Source organism: Erithacus rubecula (genome assembly GCF_903797595.1).
Source record: "Erithacus rubecula genome assembly, chromosome: 24".
In the NCBI taxonomy this organism is placed as follows: domain Eukaryota; kingdom Metazoa; phylum Chordata; class Aves; order Passeriformes; family Muscicapidae; genus Erithacus; species Erithacus rubecula.
In genome coordinates, this window is record NC_136676.1 from 470,381 (window position 1) to 484,041 (window position 13,661).

General features: G+C 54.8%; 1 protein-coding gene across 6 annotated transcripts; it reads left to right on the forward strand.

Moving 5' to 3' along the window:
- Positions 1 to 637: 637 nt before the first annotated feature.
- On the forward strand, positions 638 to 13,100 carry ECE1 (endothelin converting enzyme 1). Of its 6 annotated transcripts, none has more exons than XM_079326484.1 (18): positions 638 to 697; positions 3,934 to 4,020; positions 4,939 to 5,080; positions 5,780 to 5,992; positions 7,273 to 7,397; positions 7,668 to 7,880; positions 7,970 to 8,161; positions 8,675 to 8,817; positions 8,903 to 9,017; positions 9,227 to 9,337; positions 9,589 to 9,687; positions 9,802 to 9,879; positions 10,261 to 10,364; positions 10,567 to 10,677; positions 10,806 to 10,873; positions 10,950 to 11,140; positions 11,236 to 11,331; positions 11,600 to 13,100. In XM_079326484.1, the coding sequence occupies exons 2-18, from the start codon at positions 3,934 to 3,936 to the stop codon at positions 11,774 to 11,776; spliced, it is 2,265 nt and encodes a 754-aa protein (XP_079182610.1). In that variant the 5' UTR covers positions 638 to 697; the 3' UTR covers positions 11,777 to 13,100. The 6 variants fall into 6 exon arrangements, with proteins under 6 accessions (XP_079182610.1, XP_079182606.1, XP_079182611.1 ...); XM_079326480.1 differs by having other exon boundaries at positions 690 to 823; XM_079326485.1 differs by having other exon boundaries at positions 690 to 823; positions 9,227 to 9,334.
- Positions 13,101 to 13,661: the final 561 nt, after the last annotated feature.

Here is a 13,661-nt window from a genome sequence, read left to right on the forward strand (position 1 = left end):
TTTGTAACCCTCAGCACTTTCGCAGCCCAGCAAAAGCAATTTGCAGCCTCGTGGGTGTGATGAGTGTGTCCGTGCTCATCCCGTCGGGGCAGTGCAGCGGAGGAGGCGGCACCGCGGGGAGGAGGTGGCCCCGCGTGTTCTTATCCCTGACACCACGGCAGTGCAGGCATCGGTGTATTTTGGTGTGGGAAAGCTCACGCTGACACATTTGCACAACTGCAGGCATGCACGAGTGTGTGCTTGCTCGCACGCACTGTAGGCGTGCAAGCAGCACAGCCCAGCGCTGTCGCACGCTCTTGCACAGCTGCCCGTGTGCCCGTGTCACAGGCGGGCGCGGGGCTGTTGATGGCACCGCTCGCTCGCACACGCTGGGTTTGGCGGCCGCACTCTCGTGTGTTTGCACAGCAGCGCTTGCACGGCCGCAGTCTCGCAGCCCGTGCGCTCGCCCCGCGGCCCCGCAGCCCCACGTGCTTTCGCGTTTGCACAAGCGCCCGCCGCCGGGATCGCGTCTTGCACACTCGCCCCCGGCCGTCACATCCCCCCCGGCCAGGGAGCCAGGGCTTCCTCGGGGGGATGCTGCCGGCAGCACGGGGGCACGTGAGGCCCCCCCCAAACGGGGCTCGGGGCCCCCCGAAAGAGTTAAAGGAGGCGCGCGGGAAGCCCGTCCCTCCGCGGCCCCATTGGTTTCCCATCCCAGGTACATCCTTTGCTCGTCACCCTCGCCACCCTCGCTAGGCCGCGGCGGCGTCACGAGCGGTGCCGGGGCTCAGCGGGTGCTCGCCCCATCGGGGCCGGGGCCGGCGGGAGTGGGGTGACGGCCATGGTGAGTGGGGTCGCCCAGCGACATCCCTAAATCTGGGGGTGGTTGAGTGGGGGGCGCTTGGCCGAATCGGGGCGGCGGGTGATGCATCTCCCGGGATGGGATGCTCCTTGTAACCCCATAGGACCCTCCCCCCCCACCATTGCATCCCGGGGCACCCCCCGGCATCCCGGTGGGATCCCCTTTGCAGCCCCCAGGGACCCCCATGAGACCCTCATTGCACTCTTAAGGGGCCCCCCCATTGCATCCCAAGGGACCCCCCACCAAAGAGACCCCCATGCGCCCCTACAGCACCTCCAGGGACCCCCACTGTACCCCCGAGCCCCCCGGGTGCCCCACTTGGGCACGCACCGCCGCGTTTTCTTTGTGGCCAGTGGGTTCACCAGGTGGGGACCCCAAACTGGATGCGTCCCTGAACCCCCTGCCGCCTCCAAATCCACTCCACCCACACGCGCGGGGGTTAGCAACGTGTTTCCTTCTGCAAAGGGAGCGGGGCACGCCCCCCACAGCTGAACCCACTTTTGTGGGGCCGTTTGCGAACACCCCCAAACTGTGTTGTTCTCCTCCCCCCTTTTTTTTTTTTCTAAGTTTTTTTTTTGTTTGTTTAATTTAACCCCTTTTTTGCTGCTTTTTAAGCTTTTCTTAAAAAATAATTTACCTGCGGTCAGGGCACCCTACAAAACTGGGGACTTCCCCAAAACCCCTTCCCCAGCACCCCTAATTAACACCGGGAGTTGCTAATTACCCCTCGACATCCTAATTAGCAGGCTGAGGCTCGCTGGGCGCTGAGTCCGGGCTGTAGAGGTGCGGGGTCACCCATGGGTGCTGGGGGTGGGATGGGTGGACACCGCTTTGCCAGGCGGGGCTTTGGGGCCGCGGGGGTGACTTGGGGGGCTCAGGGTGGAGGTGGGGGGTTGGAGGGCCTGGAGGGAGGCGAGGAATCGCCATCACGACCGTGGCCGTGGTTGCTCCGAAATGGCGCCCGGACGGGAATTGAAAGCAGCCGGCGGAGGCTCGGGGGGCCCCGGCGCCCGGCTCTGCCCTGCCGGGGGAGCCCCTCGCTGGTACCGGGGCTCCCCGGGCCTTGGTGGGGGTGTGCGGGCTCCGAGCACGTGGGGCTTATTGTTTGTAGAGTGAAGGAGCTATTGGGGGTAAACCCGGGCTATTTAAGGTAATGCTGAGATTTTTAGGAGTTGTAAAGAGTGAAAATCCCTTGCGTGGGGGGGTTAAAGTTTGGGTGCGCCCTCCCCCCCCGCTCCCCGTGCACCCCTGGGTGCCCCCACCCTGTTGGAGTTGAGAAAAGGCATTTTTATTCTTATTAAAGCAAATAACGGCTTGGAGGGGAGAGGTGTATGACAAAACTCTGCAGTTCTCCCCCAGGAAAAGGGGTGCTCCTGCTTGACGTGCTGGAGCGAGGTGGGGAAGCACCCTGAGGTGCTACAGTGCCCCCAGTACGGAGGATATGGGTGTTAAAAATACCTCCCGGGCCCGATTTCCCCTCAAATTAAGGGTGCTGGGGGTCGATCTCGGTGCCTCTCGGCGATGTTTTGGGGTAGCTCGGGCTCAATTTGGATTCTTTGATGTCTGGTTCAGGGTTAAGCTAGCATATATCTTGTGAAAGGAGAGCAGAAATGGATTATTTTTTGGTCTTTTTCCTTTTGTTTGCAGGCAGGGGTAGGCGGGGTGGAGGGATCAACTGAGGGAAAAAAAATTGTATTTCCTCAGGAAATGGAGTGAGAGCTGAGATTCCAGGGATTTGGTGCTGCGGGGCCGTGGGGGTTTCATGGATCCCCCCCACCGCACGAGCAGGGATTTGTGCCCGGAGCTAATTTCAGCCATGTGCGAAGTACTAAAATAGATGGAAAAAAAGTGAAAGGGGTTGGGAAAAATTAGGATCTAAACAGAGATTTTCCCCACGATAAAATCTTGCAGTTGAGGCTCTTTCGCCTCATGGTTCTCAGGCTCCAGGCGGGCGCCCAGGGGAGATTTTGGGCTGCAAACAGAGATTTCGGTACAACCAAGGAGGGAAACCACCTCTTCGTTTTAACCCATTTTCCTCCCCATGTGGGTATTGTGGTTAATTAAACTGAGGCTGGGATTTGAGATCCGAGGAAGGGATGGGGTCCGGGGAGAGGATGAGGCTTGTTTTTAAGTGTGCAAAGGAGGGTTTGTGAAGGCTGCCATTTGAAACAAGGTTGAGAACCGGTGCTTTCATTCTGCCAGGAGAAACTGAGGCACGGCTGTGAGGGGCTTGGATCAATCTCTTTGGGTTTGATGGCAGCGGGATGGGGGCACCCAGAGGGGTGTAAACCCCCTCGCTGCGCTGATCGCGGGTGAAGGGCTGTGAGTGGTGCCGCTCGGGCCATCGGTGGCAGGGTCAGGGTGGATTTTGGGGTGCTCAGCCCCTCGGGGGGGAGTGGAGGGTTGTTTGCTCCGTCGGGAGGCAATCCGGCTGGATGGCAGGGCAGTGCCAGGGGGAAAGGAAACGGCGGCATGATAAGGGCCGGCTGCCAGCCTGTGAGGTTTTCCTTGTTTTTCTGCCGGGGATGAGATAAGAGCCGGGCACAGGCACAAGATAATGGCCAGGGGACACGGCGCCAGGAAGGAGCCCGTCCACAGCTGAAATTCCTGGTGCTGTCGCCTTTGGGTGCTCGCAGGGACGTCTCCGGGTGTTTCACGGTGCGTAGGGGTCGCAGATGGGGCGTACAGCGCGAGCCAGCCGGTAGTGTCAGGGTGAAAAGCCATTTTCTCTGCTGCCAGCCTTTCCCAGATGCCTGGCACTCTGGGGTTCCCTGGCACAGGGGGGTCTCTCTCCCCGCTGCGGGGCGGAGGTGGATCCGGCTTTATTCCAGGCTGAAGGGGAGGTTGCACAACCCGGCCCCGGGGGAAAGTGAGGCGGGTTCGGGCTTTGCTCAGCTCTTGGCTCCGGCCCTCTTTGCTCTCCATAACCGTCCTCCGGCGTTTGTGTAGTTCTTTACTACCTTAGAGCTATTTGGGATTTTGCTCCCCGGAGGAGGGGGTGGCTTTAGAAGGTGTGTAAACCTTCCTTGTCCTTCATCCTCTTCCTCAACCCTGGGCCACTGAGCACCTCTGTTGCTGATCTCCCCGTGCAGATGTCGACCTACAAGCGGGCGACACTGGATGATGAAGACCCCCTGGACTCCCTTGGTGACGGTGATGGATACCCCAATGGCTTTCAGGTATAGGTTCATGTGTCTTTTAGGGAGGAAAAAGGGGATTTTGTGTCCTGGCAAGCAGCAAAGGGGGTGCAAAAGGATTTTCTATGTGTGACCAGTGCTGGGGAGTAAAGTCCAGCGTGGGCAGAGCCATGTTGACTCCTGCCACTGCTGCCCTTTGCTCCCCTTCTGGCACAGGGAGGAAACAGGGCTGTATTCTGCCTCCACTGTTTCAACACTCTACCTCCTAGTTTTTCTGCTGCCAAACCCCTTCCCAGCATGGTTGGGGTGAGCAATTATTGCAGCACTGGGAGTTTTGTCCCCACACAAAAGGGGATTAGGTTAATTCCTCCCCAAGCAGTGGAAAAGCAGCTTAAAGAAGGCCACAGGTGGCAAAAAAACCCGCCATGGCTGCCAGTGTCCAGCCTCACCAGGAAAGGTTCAGGTCTGTAGAGATGCTCTCTGTCCTGGCCCCAATCCCAGCTCTATCAGTCTCTAGAATGCTGGTTTCTGCCCCAAATGTCTTTTTATTTTTCTCGGCGGGGCCGTCTCCGCTTGCCGTCACATCGAGATGTTTCCTGGGGATGTTTTTCGGCTGAGTGGGAGTATCCTGTTAAGGCACTTTCCGATGCAGCCCCCACCCTGTCCCAGTGCTGGCAGTGGGGATGGGGACAGCCGTGGGGTTATGCTGTGCTCGAGGAGGGGTTCAGGGTGGCACGGGACAGCAGGTGAGCCCTCCAAAGCACTTGTCCCGCTCCTTTTCCTGCCATTGTGCCGCCCTTCCTGCCTGGTTTCTGGAAGGCAGCTGCTCCCTTTCCCAGCCCAATCCATGACAGATCCCTTGCTGGGGCTATATTTCTGCCCTGGGCTGTGGGAAGCAAAATGGGGGCTGCATCAGTGAGTTTTTCTGCCAGTGGGGAGACGACACTGCTCTTCCCGCAGGTGAACTTCCGCAGCTCACGGGGCAGCCGGGGGTGCTGGGCCGAGCGGACACATCCCGAAAAGCAGTTGGTGGTGCTGGTGGGGGTGCTCGCAGTGCTGCTCATGGCCTGTCTGCTGGGACTCATCTTCCAGTACAGAACCAGTAAGTCCTTTGGTCAATTTTTTGGGGGTAAAGCTCCCTCAGGAAAGGGAGGATCCTGGGCTCAGCTTCTGCGTGAGAACACTGAGGCAGAGCAGCTTCTCTGAGCAGCTGGCAGGAACAGTTTGTTCAAGCTTTGAGCAAGCAAGTGCACAAGAATCCTGCCCCCTTTACCAGGATGGGCTGCTGGGTAGTTGCCAGAATGTGATATTTGATGCAAGGGTGGGATGCTTACTTGCACCTCTCACTCCAGGACAGGAGTCTTAGATATTGAACAGGATGTTCAGGTGTGGGGTGGGATCTGCAGGCTCAAGACTGGATGGTCACCTGCACCCCTTAACCCCAGGGCAAGATGCTCAGATGTGGGATAAGGTCTTTCTCTGATCCTTTATCCTGGAGCTTGATGTCTAAGCACAGGATGGACCATTTGTCTTCATCCTTCACCCCAGAGTGGATGACTGGGCAAGATATTTGGGCATAAGATTAAATGCTTGCCCTGGAATGGAATGGACAGGATGCTCAGACACAGGTCAGCATGCTAGTCGATATTGCTTGCCCTAAAACAGGGTGGTAAGCTACGAGGTGGGATGCTCAGGCACCAGGCAGGCTATCTGCCTGCATCCTTCAGCTCGGGGCAAGATAGTCGGTGGTGCCGCTCATCCTGCTGCAGCAGAGGAGCTGAACCTGTCCCTGCCCTCCCAGGGCCACCTGCCGTGTGTCTGTCGGAAGCCTGCATCTCCATCACCAGCTCCATCCTCAGCTCGCTGGACCGCACGGTGAATCCCTGCGAGGACTTCTTCAGCTATGCCTGCGGGGGCTGGATCAAGGCCAACCCCCTCCCCGACGGTCACTCGCGCTGGGGCACCTTCAACAACCTCTGGGAGCACAACCAGGGCATCATGAAGCACCTGTTGGGTTAGTGCGTGGGAGCGGTGGGACCCCCCAATGCCCAGGGGCCCTGTTAGGCGCAGGGGATACCAAAATCATATGCATGGAAATATGAGGTTGGAATTGAACTCCAGCGTCAGACAAGTCTGTGACTCACATGCTGTGAGGACATTGAGAAATGGATCCTGGCTGTGTTTGCTCTCCTAGATGATCCTGAGTTTTTTGACTGTGTTGTTGCTAGTAGGTGCTGAGTAGGGAAAAGGCCTCTGCTCTGTAAACCCCATGGTGGCATTCCTAGGAGCTCTGAAATGCAGGATTTGCATGCTAGACTGCATCCAGAGGCTGTAATGTCCCATTATCACCCCAAGAATATGCATTTTTCCTGTTGTATAACTTCCAGCCTTTGTGAGCAGCCTTTTTGGGAGGTTGACTGCCAATATGGCCATTTTTGGGGGGCCAAAACTTCCCGAGCAAAGGGCTCGGGCTCAGCCTCTGCGTGCGAACACTGAAGCAGAGCGGCTTATCCAAGCAACCACCAGGGACGATTTGTTCAAGCTTTGAGAAAACAACTGGCTCCTTATCAGCACTTTCCACTGCACCAGGGCTGATTATCTGGAAAGAGAAGGTTTGGGAAGAGTGTTGTCTTTTGAGAGAAAGGGGGTGGCGCGGGAACAGCTTCATCCCTGGCTTTTCTCGCAGAAATCTGGCGCTAGTTTTACCAGGAGAAGAGACTGGGCCTCCGGCCAAGTGGTCGCGTTTGGCATTTCCTTGAATTCCTTGGAGCTGAGGGACCTTTAGTTAATAAAACCACACAGCTGGGAAGCCAAAGGTGCAAGCTGTGTCATCGGCAAAATGAATTAAAAAAACCCAAAAGCCCTCTGGGGAAGCAGAATTTTAGCTGGGGAGATGAAAGGAAGGTTTTGGAGGCAGAGGGGAAAAATGGGTTTATTGTCCTTTTTGCAGGAGTAAATAATACAGGGCTGGGGGCACCAGCACAGAGGCAAGCGCAGCAGCCGGAGCTGGATGATGCTGGGAATATCAAAGCTGCTGGAAAAATAAAAATGCTTTTTGTTTTTTCTTTTGTCCCCAGAGAGTCGGAACAGTCACTGTGGGTGGGAAAGGAGATGGGGGGCAGGAGGCCAAGAAGGGATGGGGCCAATGGGATGCCCTTGGGGGCATGGTGAGGGCTATTGGGACAATCCTTGTTGCCTTTTTGGAGCCTAACCTTGCCCAAAATGGGGCTGAATCTTTCTGGCTCCAGTGGATCCCTGGAGCCCCACATGATTCTCCCTGGGTACCTCCCACAGAAAACACCACGGCCAATGTGTCGAGCGAGGCAGAGCGCAAGGCACAGCGCTATTACCAAGCCTGCATGAATGAGAGCAAGATCGAGGAGCTGAGTGCCACCCCGCTCATAGAGCTCATCCAAAAGGTTTGTCCTAGTCCTTGTGGAAGAGCCATCTTCCCTCTGCAAAGTATGGGGCAAAGCTCGATCGTGGGTAGTTCCCAGCACCCTCCGTACTCCATTATTGGTGCATCCTGCAGAAGAGCATCCCCCAGGTCAGGCAGGAAGAGGCAGGGATTTATAATCCTGTAGTAGAGCTTTTTAGCCCCTTTGTAAGATATTTCCCCCCAGGATGGATATTGAAGCAATTTCAGGTGGCTGTTTCTTACTCAAAAGTTGGTTGCTGTCTGTCCCCAGCTGGGTGGCTGGAACATCACAGGTACCTGTGCTGGTGACAACTTCAACGAGACGCTGCGGGAGGTGACAGCGCATTATCGCACCTCGCCCTTCTTTTCCGTCTATGTCAGCGCCGACTCCAAGAACTCCAACAGCAACGTCATCCAGGTGGATCAGTCGGGGTTGGGCCTGCCATCGCGGGATTACTACCTGAACAAGACGGAGAATGAGAAGGTGAGGGTGTTGGGGAAATGTGGGTAGCCTGGGGGATGCTGTGAGAAGGTGGCACCTGTTGTGCTGATCCCACCTGTCTGACCACGCAGGTGCTCGCCGGGTACCTGAACTACATGGTGCAACTGGGGATGTTCCTGGGAGGCATTGATGAGGAGTCAACGCGGCAGCAGATGCAGCAGATCTTGGACTTTGAGACAGCCTTGGCCAACATTACCATTCCGCAGGAGAAGCACCGGGATGAGGAAGTAATCTACCATAAAATGACAGCAGGAGACCTGAAGGTAGGAATGGAGCTGGCGAGCTTCCCCATTCTGCTGTGGTTTGGGAAGTGGGGTGGACGGATGGAGATGACACAGCTTCTCCGGGAATCCTGACACCAGCTGACACAGCCTGGGAAGCTCTTGTGCAACAGCTTGGCTCATGTCCTACCCTGACCCTTCCTCCCAGCCTCTGGACCACCCCTGGGGCTGGCGGCCATCCTACTGCAGCACTTAGGTCCTCCTGGCACTGCTGCTCCTGGACGTCAGCCTGGTCACTTCCCAGTGTCCCCAAAGGGGCTCTAATGACTTGTGTCAACATCTCTGACACCCACTACACTTTCTTTTCCTTCTTTGTGGGAGGAAATTGTTTACTCCCCTCCAACCTTTCAAGGATGCTGCTGTTGTGGGAACTGGCTTCTGCAAAATCAGTTGAATGCATTAAATGGGGACTGATACAGCCAATTCCAGCTCAAGAAGCAGCTGCCACGCCCTGTGATAGTTTTTAGGTCCATAGCAGTGCTGTGGCTTTTGCAGGAGCTGGCACCGGCTGTGGACTGGATGCCTTTTCTCTCCACGGTCTTTTACCCTGTGGAGCTCAACGAGTCTGAGCCTGTTGTGGTCTATGCCAAAGAGTACCTGGAGCAGGTCTCCAACCTCATCCTGGCCACAGATAAGTGGTGAGAACTCGCAGCCTGTATGGAGATCTGGGTACCCAGGGTGGGCAGGAATGTGCTGCTGCCTACTCACCACCTCTCACCGTAGTCTCCTCAACAACTACATGATCTGGAACCTGGTGCGGAAAACCAGCCCACTCCTTGACCAGCGCTTCCGGGATGCTGAGGAAAAATTCATGGAAGTGATGTATGGGACGAAGAAGGTGAGGGTGAAGTCCCTGGTGCCCTGAATCACCATTAAAATGATGATGGCTTTTTATGTCAAGGCCCTGTTGTGTGGTATCCAAACAATAGAGATGTGGGGCAGCTTTTGGGGTGGCAGAGGGTTGGATGGGCCTGATGGAGCAAGGGGTAGAAATATGGAGGGTATTGTTCCATTCCACCGCTGATGATTGCCTTTTGTCCCATGCAGAGCTGCCTCCCGCGGTGGAAGTTTTGCATCAGTGACACGGACAACAACCTGGGCTTTGCCCTGGGGGCCATGTTTGTCAAGGCCACCTTTGCTGAGGACAGCAAGCAGGTGGTATGTCCCCAAGACATCAGTGTGCGAGTTCCAGTGTGGGGAAAGTTTTTACAGTGGTGGAACTGTCAGGGCAGACAATGTTTCTCTGTCCACTTTGTTGTGCTCACTGTGCATCTCTGTGTGCTGAGTTTTTCACCCTGTGTTGTCTTGGCCTCCTAGCCTCTTCCTCCCTGTGGTGTGAAGGTTCTTGACCTCTCTAGGACAGGAAGCCAGCTCTCTGGACTGACGCTATGCTGCCTTGTTTTGTCTAGGCAGAGGAAATGATTGCAGAGATTAAAACTGCCTTCGAGGAAAGCTTGGAGACCCTGCAGTGGATGGATGAAGAGACGAGGAAATCAGCCAAAGAGAAGGTGAGGTGCTGGTGGCTGCACTGGGGAGAGGGTGAGGGTGAAGGATGGTGGAACCAAGCGAGCCTGTCCTCCATTTCTGGCACTGAAAGCTCTGTGGTCCTTGTTACCCTCCAGGCAGATGCCATCTACAACATGATTGGGTATCCCAAATTCATCATGGACCCCAAGGAGCTGGATAAAGTCTTTAATGATGTGAGTTGGTCAGTATGTCCCCGGGTGTTCTATAGGATGTACAGGATTTGTCTGTATCACCATGGCCTCAGGGCAGCCTTGAACCCCAGATTTCCTCCAGAAGGGTCTCACTCATGTCCTTGGCCCTTCTGTAGGGACTTCCCAGAGAGCTGTGGGCCAGTTCTGGGGTGGCTGGGGCTCTTGGGATCCCTGCCTGGGAAAAGGAGGAGCCGTTTTCTGTAATCGTGATTCACTGCTCTCCAGAGACTCCGCAGATGTTGGAGAGGAAGAGAAACAGGAGAAGCCGTAACTCTGCTGGCTCTGGAAGCTCAGAAGTGACTGTGGAGGGAGGAGTGGGGCTGTGCAATCACCACACACCACTCGTGACTTGTTCTTTTGTAGTATGAGGCTGTGTCCGACCTCTATTTTGAGAATGTCATGCAGTTTTACAACTTCTCAGCCAGGGTCACGGCTGACCAGCTCCGGAAACCACCAAATCGGGACCAGTAAGTCCTGTGCTCCACTTTCCTTTGTACTCAGTGGGGAATATCAGCATATCTGGAACACTGGGATTTGGTGTCCATCAGCCTGTGCTGGTTTTGGGAAAATAAAATTAGGACAACTGCTTTGCAACAAAAGTGCATGTTGTTGGAGCAAATACTGGTGATGGTTTGTGTTGCCGTATTGGCCGTATTTGTGTCCCTGCAGGTGGAGTATGACACCTCCAACGGTCAATGCGTATTACTCTCCCACCAAGAATGAGATTGTCTTCCCTGCCGGCATCCTCCAGGCCCCCTTTTACACCCGTGCATCCCCCAAGTAAGAGCCATGGGAAAACAGAGAGGGCAGGATTCCCAGCTTTCTTTCTATATCCAAATCTTAGGTTAAGTTTCATGGCTGTAGAGAGCAGAGGCTGCTTTCTTAACCTCTGCACTACCCTCCTGCAGATCCCTGAATTTTGGTGGGATTGGTGTGGTGGTAGGCCATGAATTGACACATGCCTTCGATGACCAAGGTATGACCAGGGCCAGGTGGGTGGGCAGCTGGAGGGGTGGCCAGTATGAGATGAGGAATCCACTGTGTTTTTGCAGGCCGGGAATATGACAAAGATGGCAACCTGCGTCCCTGGTGGAAGAACTCCTCGGTGGAGGCCTTCAAGCATCAGACAGCATGCATGGTGGAGCAGTACAGCAACTACACTGTCAATGGTGAAGCAGTCAATGGCAAGCACACCCTTGGGGAGAACATTGCTGACAACGGGGGCCTCAAGGCCGCCTATCGGGTAGGACCACAGGGCTGGGGAGATTCGGAGCGGGGGGGCATGGTGCGGTGGGGTTTGTGTTGTCTCCTTAATCTGCTGTGCTGCCTGGTTTTCAGGCATATCAAAACTGGCTGAAAAAGAATGGCGATGAAGAAATACTCCCAACTCTTGGCCTCACCAACTACCAGCTCTTCTTTGTTGGTTTTGCACAGGTGAGTCACATGGTGACCTTGCGAGGCTGGGCACACAGATTTTTGGGGGTGGAGCATGCCCAGATGGGGTTGGGAGGATGTGAATGCAAAACTGAGTCCTCCAGAGATGATGTAGTGGATGGAGAATGAGATTGGGGTGCAGAGGAAGACAAAGCTGAAGCTCGAGCTGCCTTGGCCCCCATCATGCAGGCAGAGAGGTTGGATTCAGCACTGGCTGGCCCCATGGTGATGGGTGTCAGTACTCAGGCCCCTTGTGCTCCATTTGCAGGTGTGGTGCTCAGTTCGCACACCAGAGAGCTCACACGAGGGGCTTATCACCGATCCCCACAGCCCCTCACGGTTCCGCGTCATCGGCACTGTCTCCAACTCCCCGGAGTTTGCGGAGCACTTCAGCTGCCCCCCAGGCTCCCCCATGAACCCCCTGAAGAAGTGTGAAGTCTGGTGATGGGCAAGTGCCCAAGGGAACCAGCGGCCAGTTGCTTTGTCCTCTGCCAACAGCTGGGCTTCCCCAGTCCTTTGAGTCTCAAACCACTTCTCCATGCCACAGAGAGCCTGACTCCTCAGCTGGAGCGGTGTCTGCACCCCTGGCATTGTCCAAGGTTCAATCCACTGTGAAAACTCCTCATCCCCCTGCTTGCTGGTGAAATTACTTCAGTTTGGGGGTCTGTTCTTTCCCACCATGACCGGGCCAAGTGTCACAGCACACACGTCCGTGGGCGCTTCCTGTATTTACACACACATCGCTCCAGCCTGACCCACTGCCCAGAAAACCCTTGTTTTGGAGGTGATAAAGGGAACCCCCAACAGCAGCAGGTTTGTCTGCATGTCTAAATACACCTGATGTACCACCTTCTCTCCAAAGATGCGCACACAAGGGTGGAAAATATTTTAAGATATATTTTTTTGAGGGGGAGAAATACGTATATTTTTTTCATGTATTGTGGAATACACTGGAAATTTTCAGGGAAAATGCATTTAAAAGCCTTTTTTAGTAAAAGATTAGTATATTTATTAATTTTTTTTACTTAATGCAGCTGTAGGTGCAGTACCCTGTGGTGACAGTCCCTTGGCCAGGGAAGCTGGGTAGGGCTTTGGATATCTTTCCAGTCTTGAATCCTGTGTCCCTCTGAGAGGGACGGTCCTCACAGGATGCTGACAGGAAAATTAGGGACAGCAGGCCTGGGGACAGGGCTGGAGGATGCTGCAAGTCACAGAGGCTGTGCTGGGATGCTGGAGCTCCTGGGATTAGCTTTAATTTCAGAGTGTAAAGGGAAAAATTGACATAACCAAAGATGTAACCAAGGTGGTGATGAGGTGGATGAAGCATCCTGTTCTCCCTCCTGTCCCCTCTGAAGCCAGCCCAGCCAGGATTTCCTGGCCTTAAAGCTTCCCAGAGAAGTGCAGGCGGTTCCTGACGCTGCTTCTCTCATGCTGTGCCTGCTCTCTGCCCAGGAAACTGCAAGCCCCAAAAGCACCACGTGGCCCCAGAACTCTGTCCCTCCACAGCTGGTTTAGTACCAATGTGAGAAGTATTGGGATGTGGCTGAGGGACTTTTTAAAGGGATGTTTTTAATACTTGTTTTAAGGGGAAAGCACTGACAAGAGCTCAGGTGCTGAGTGTTGTCTTCTTGCTCTAGACAAAAGAGATAGAGGGATTTTTAATATTTATATGTAAAGGGAGGGATGCAAGGGGCTGATTTTTGTAACTATTTTTTTTTCACCCTACCCATGGGGCTTATTGTAATTGAAATAATAAATACTTTTTACTGGATTTGGAACTGATCACCACTCAGTTTTTCTTACAGCAGGGGGGTCTGCCTCTATTTATGTTCTTCTCCATGTCTACACCACTGAGACTGTCCTGTGCTGAGAAAACTGAGACAAGGAGGCTTTTCCCAGCCTGTGCTTGGCGACTGCTGCCTCTGTTGGAGGCTAAATCCAGGGTTTTTTTCCCAAAAACCTCACTCTTAATGCGGGTGGCTCTTTGCTTTCCATCTCTATGGCATGGCCCCACAGAGCTCTGCAGCAGGGAGGTCTTTCCCGGATGCTTTTTCTTCCTCCTGGGTGAGTTTTTGGCCAGCTGGGCTGTGGTTGGATCCAGCAGTGCAAGCCTTGCACAGGTTTCTCTCCAAACTCCCTTATTTATGGCTTGGTGATGCTGGTGGGATGCTGCCAGCTCCGTAACACAGGCCAATGTTCACTCCGAGCAGATGCTCCATGGCATCATCATCAGGCTTGCACAAAAAATGCAAGGCAGGACCTGGACTGCAGGCTCCCTGCAAGCCTCACCCCAGCACCTGGCAGAGCTGATGGCCATTAACCAAGTGCTG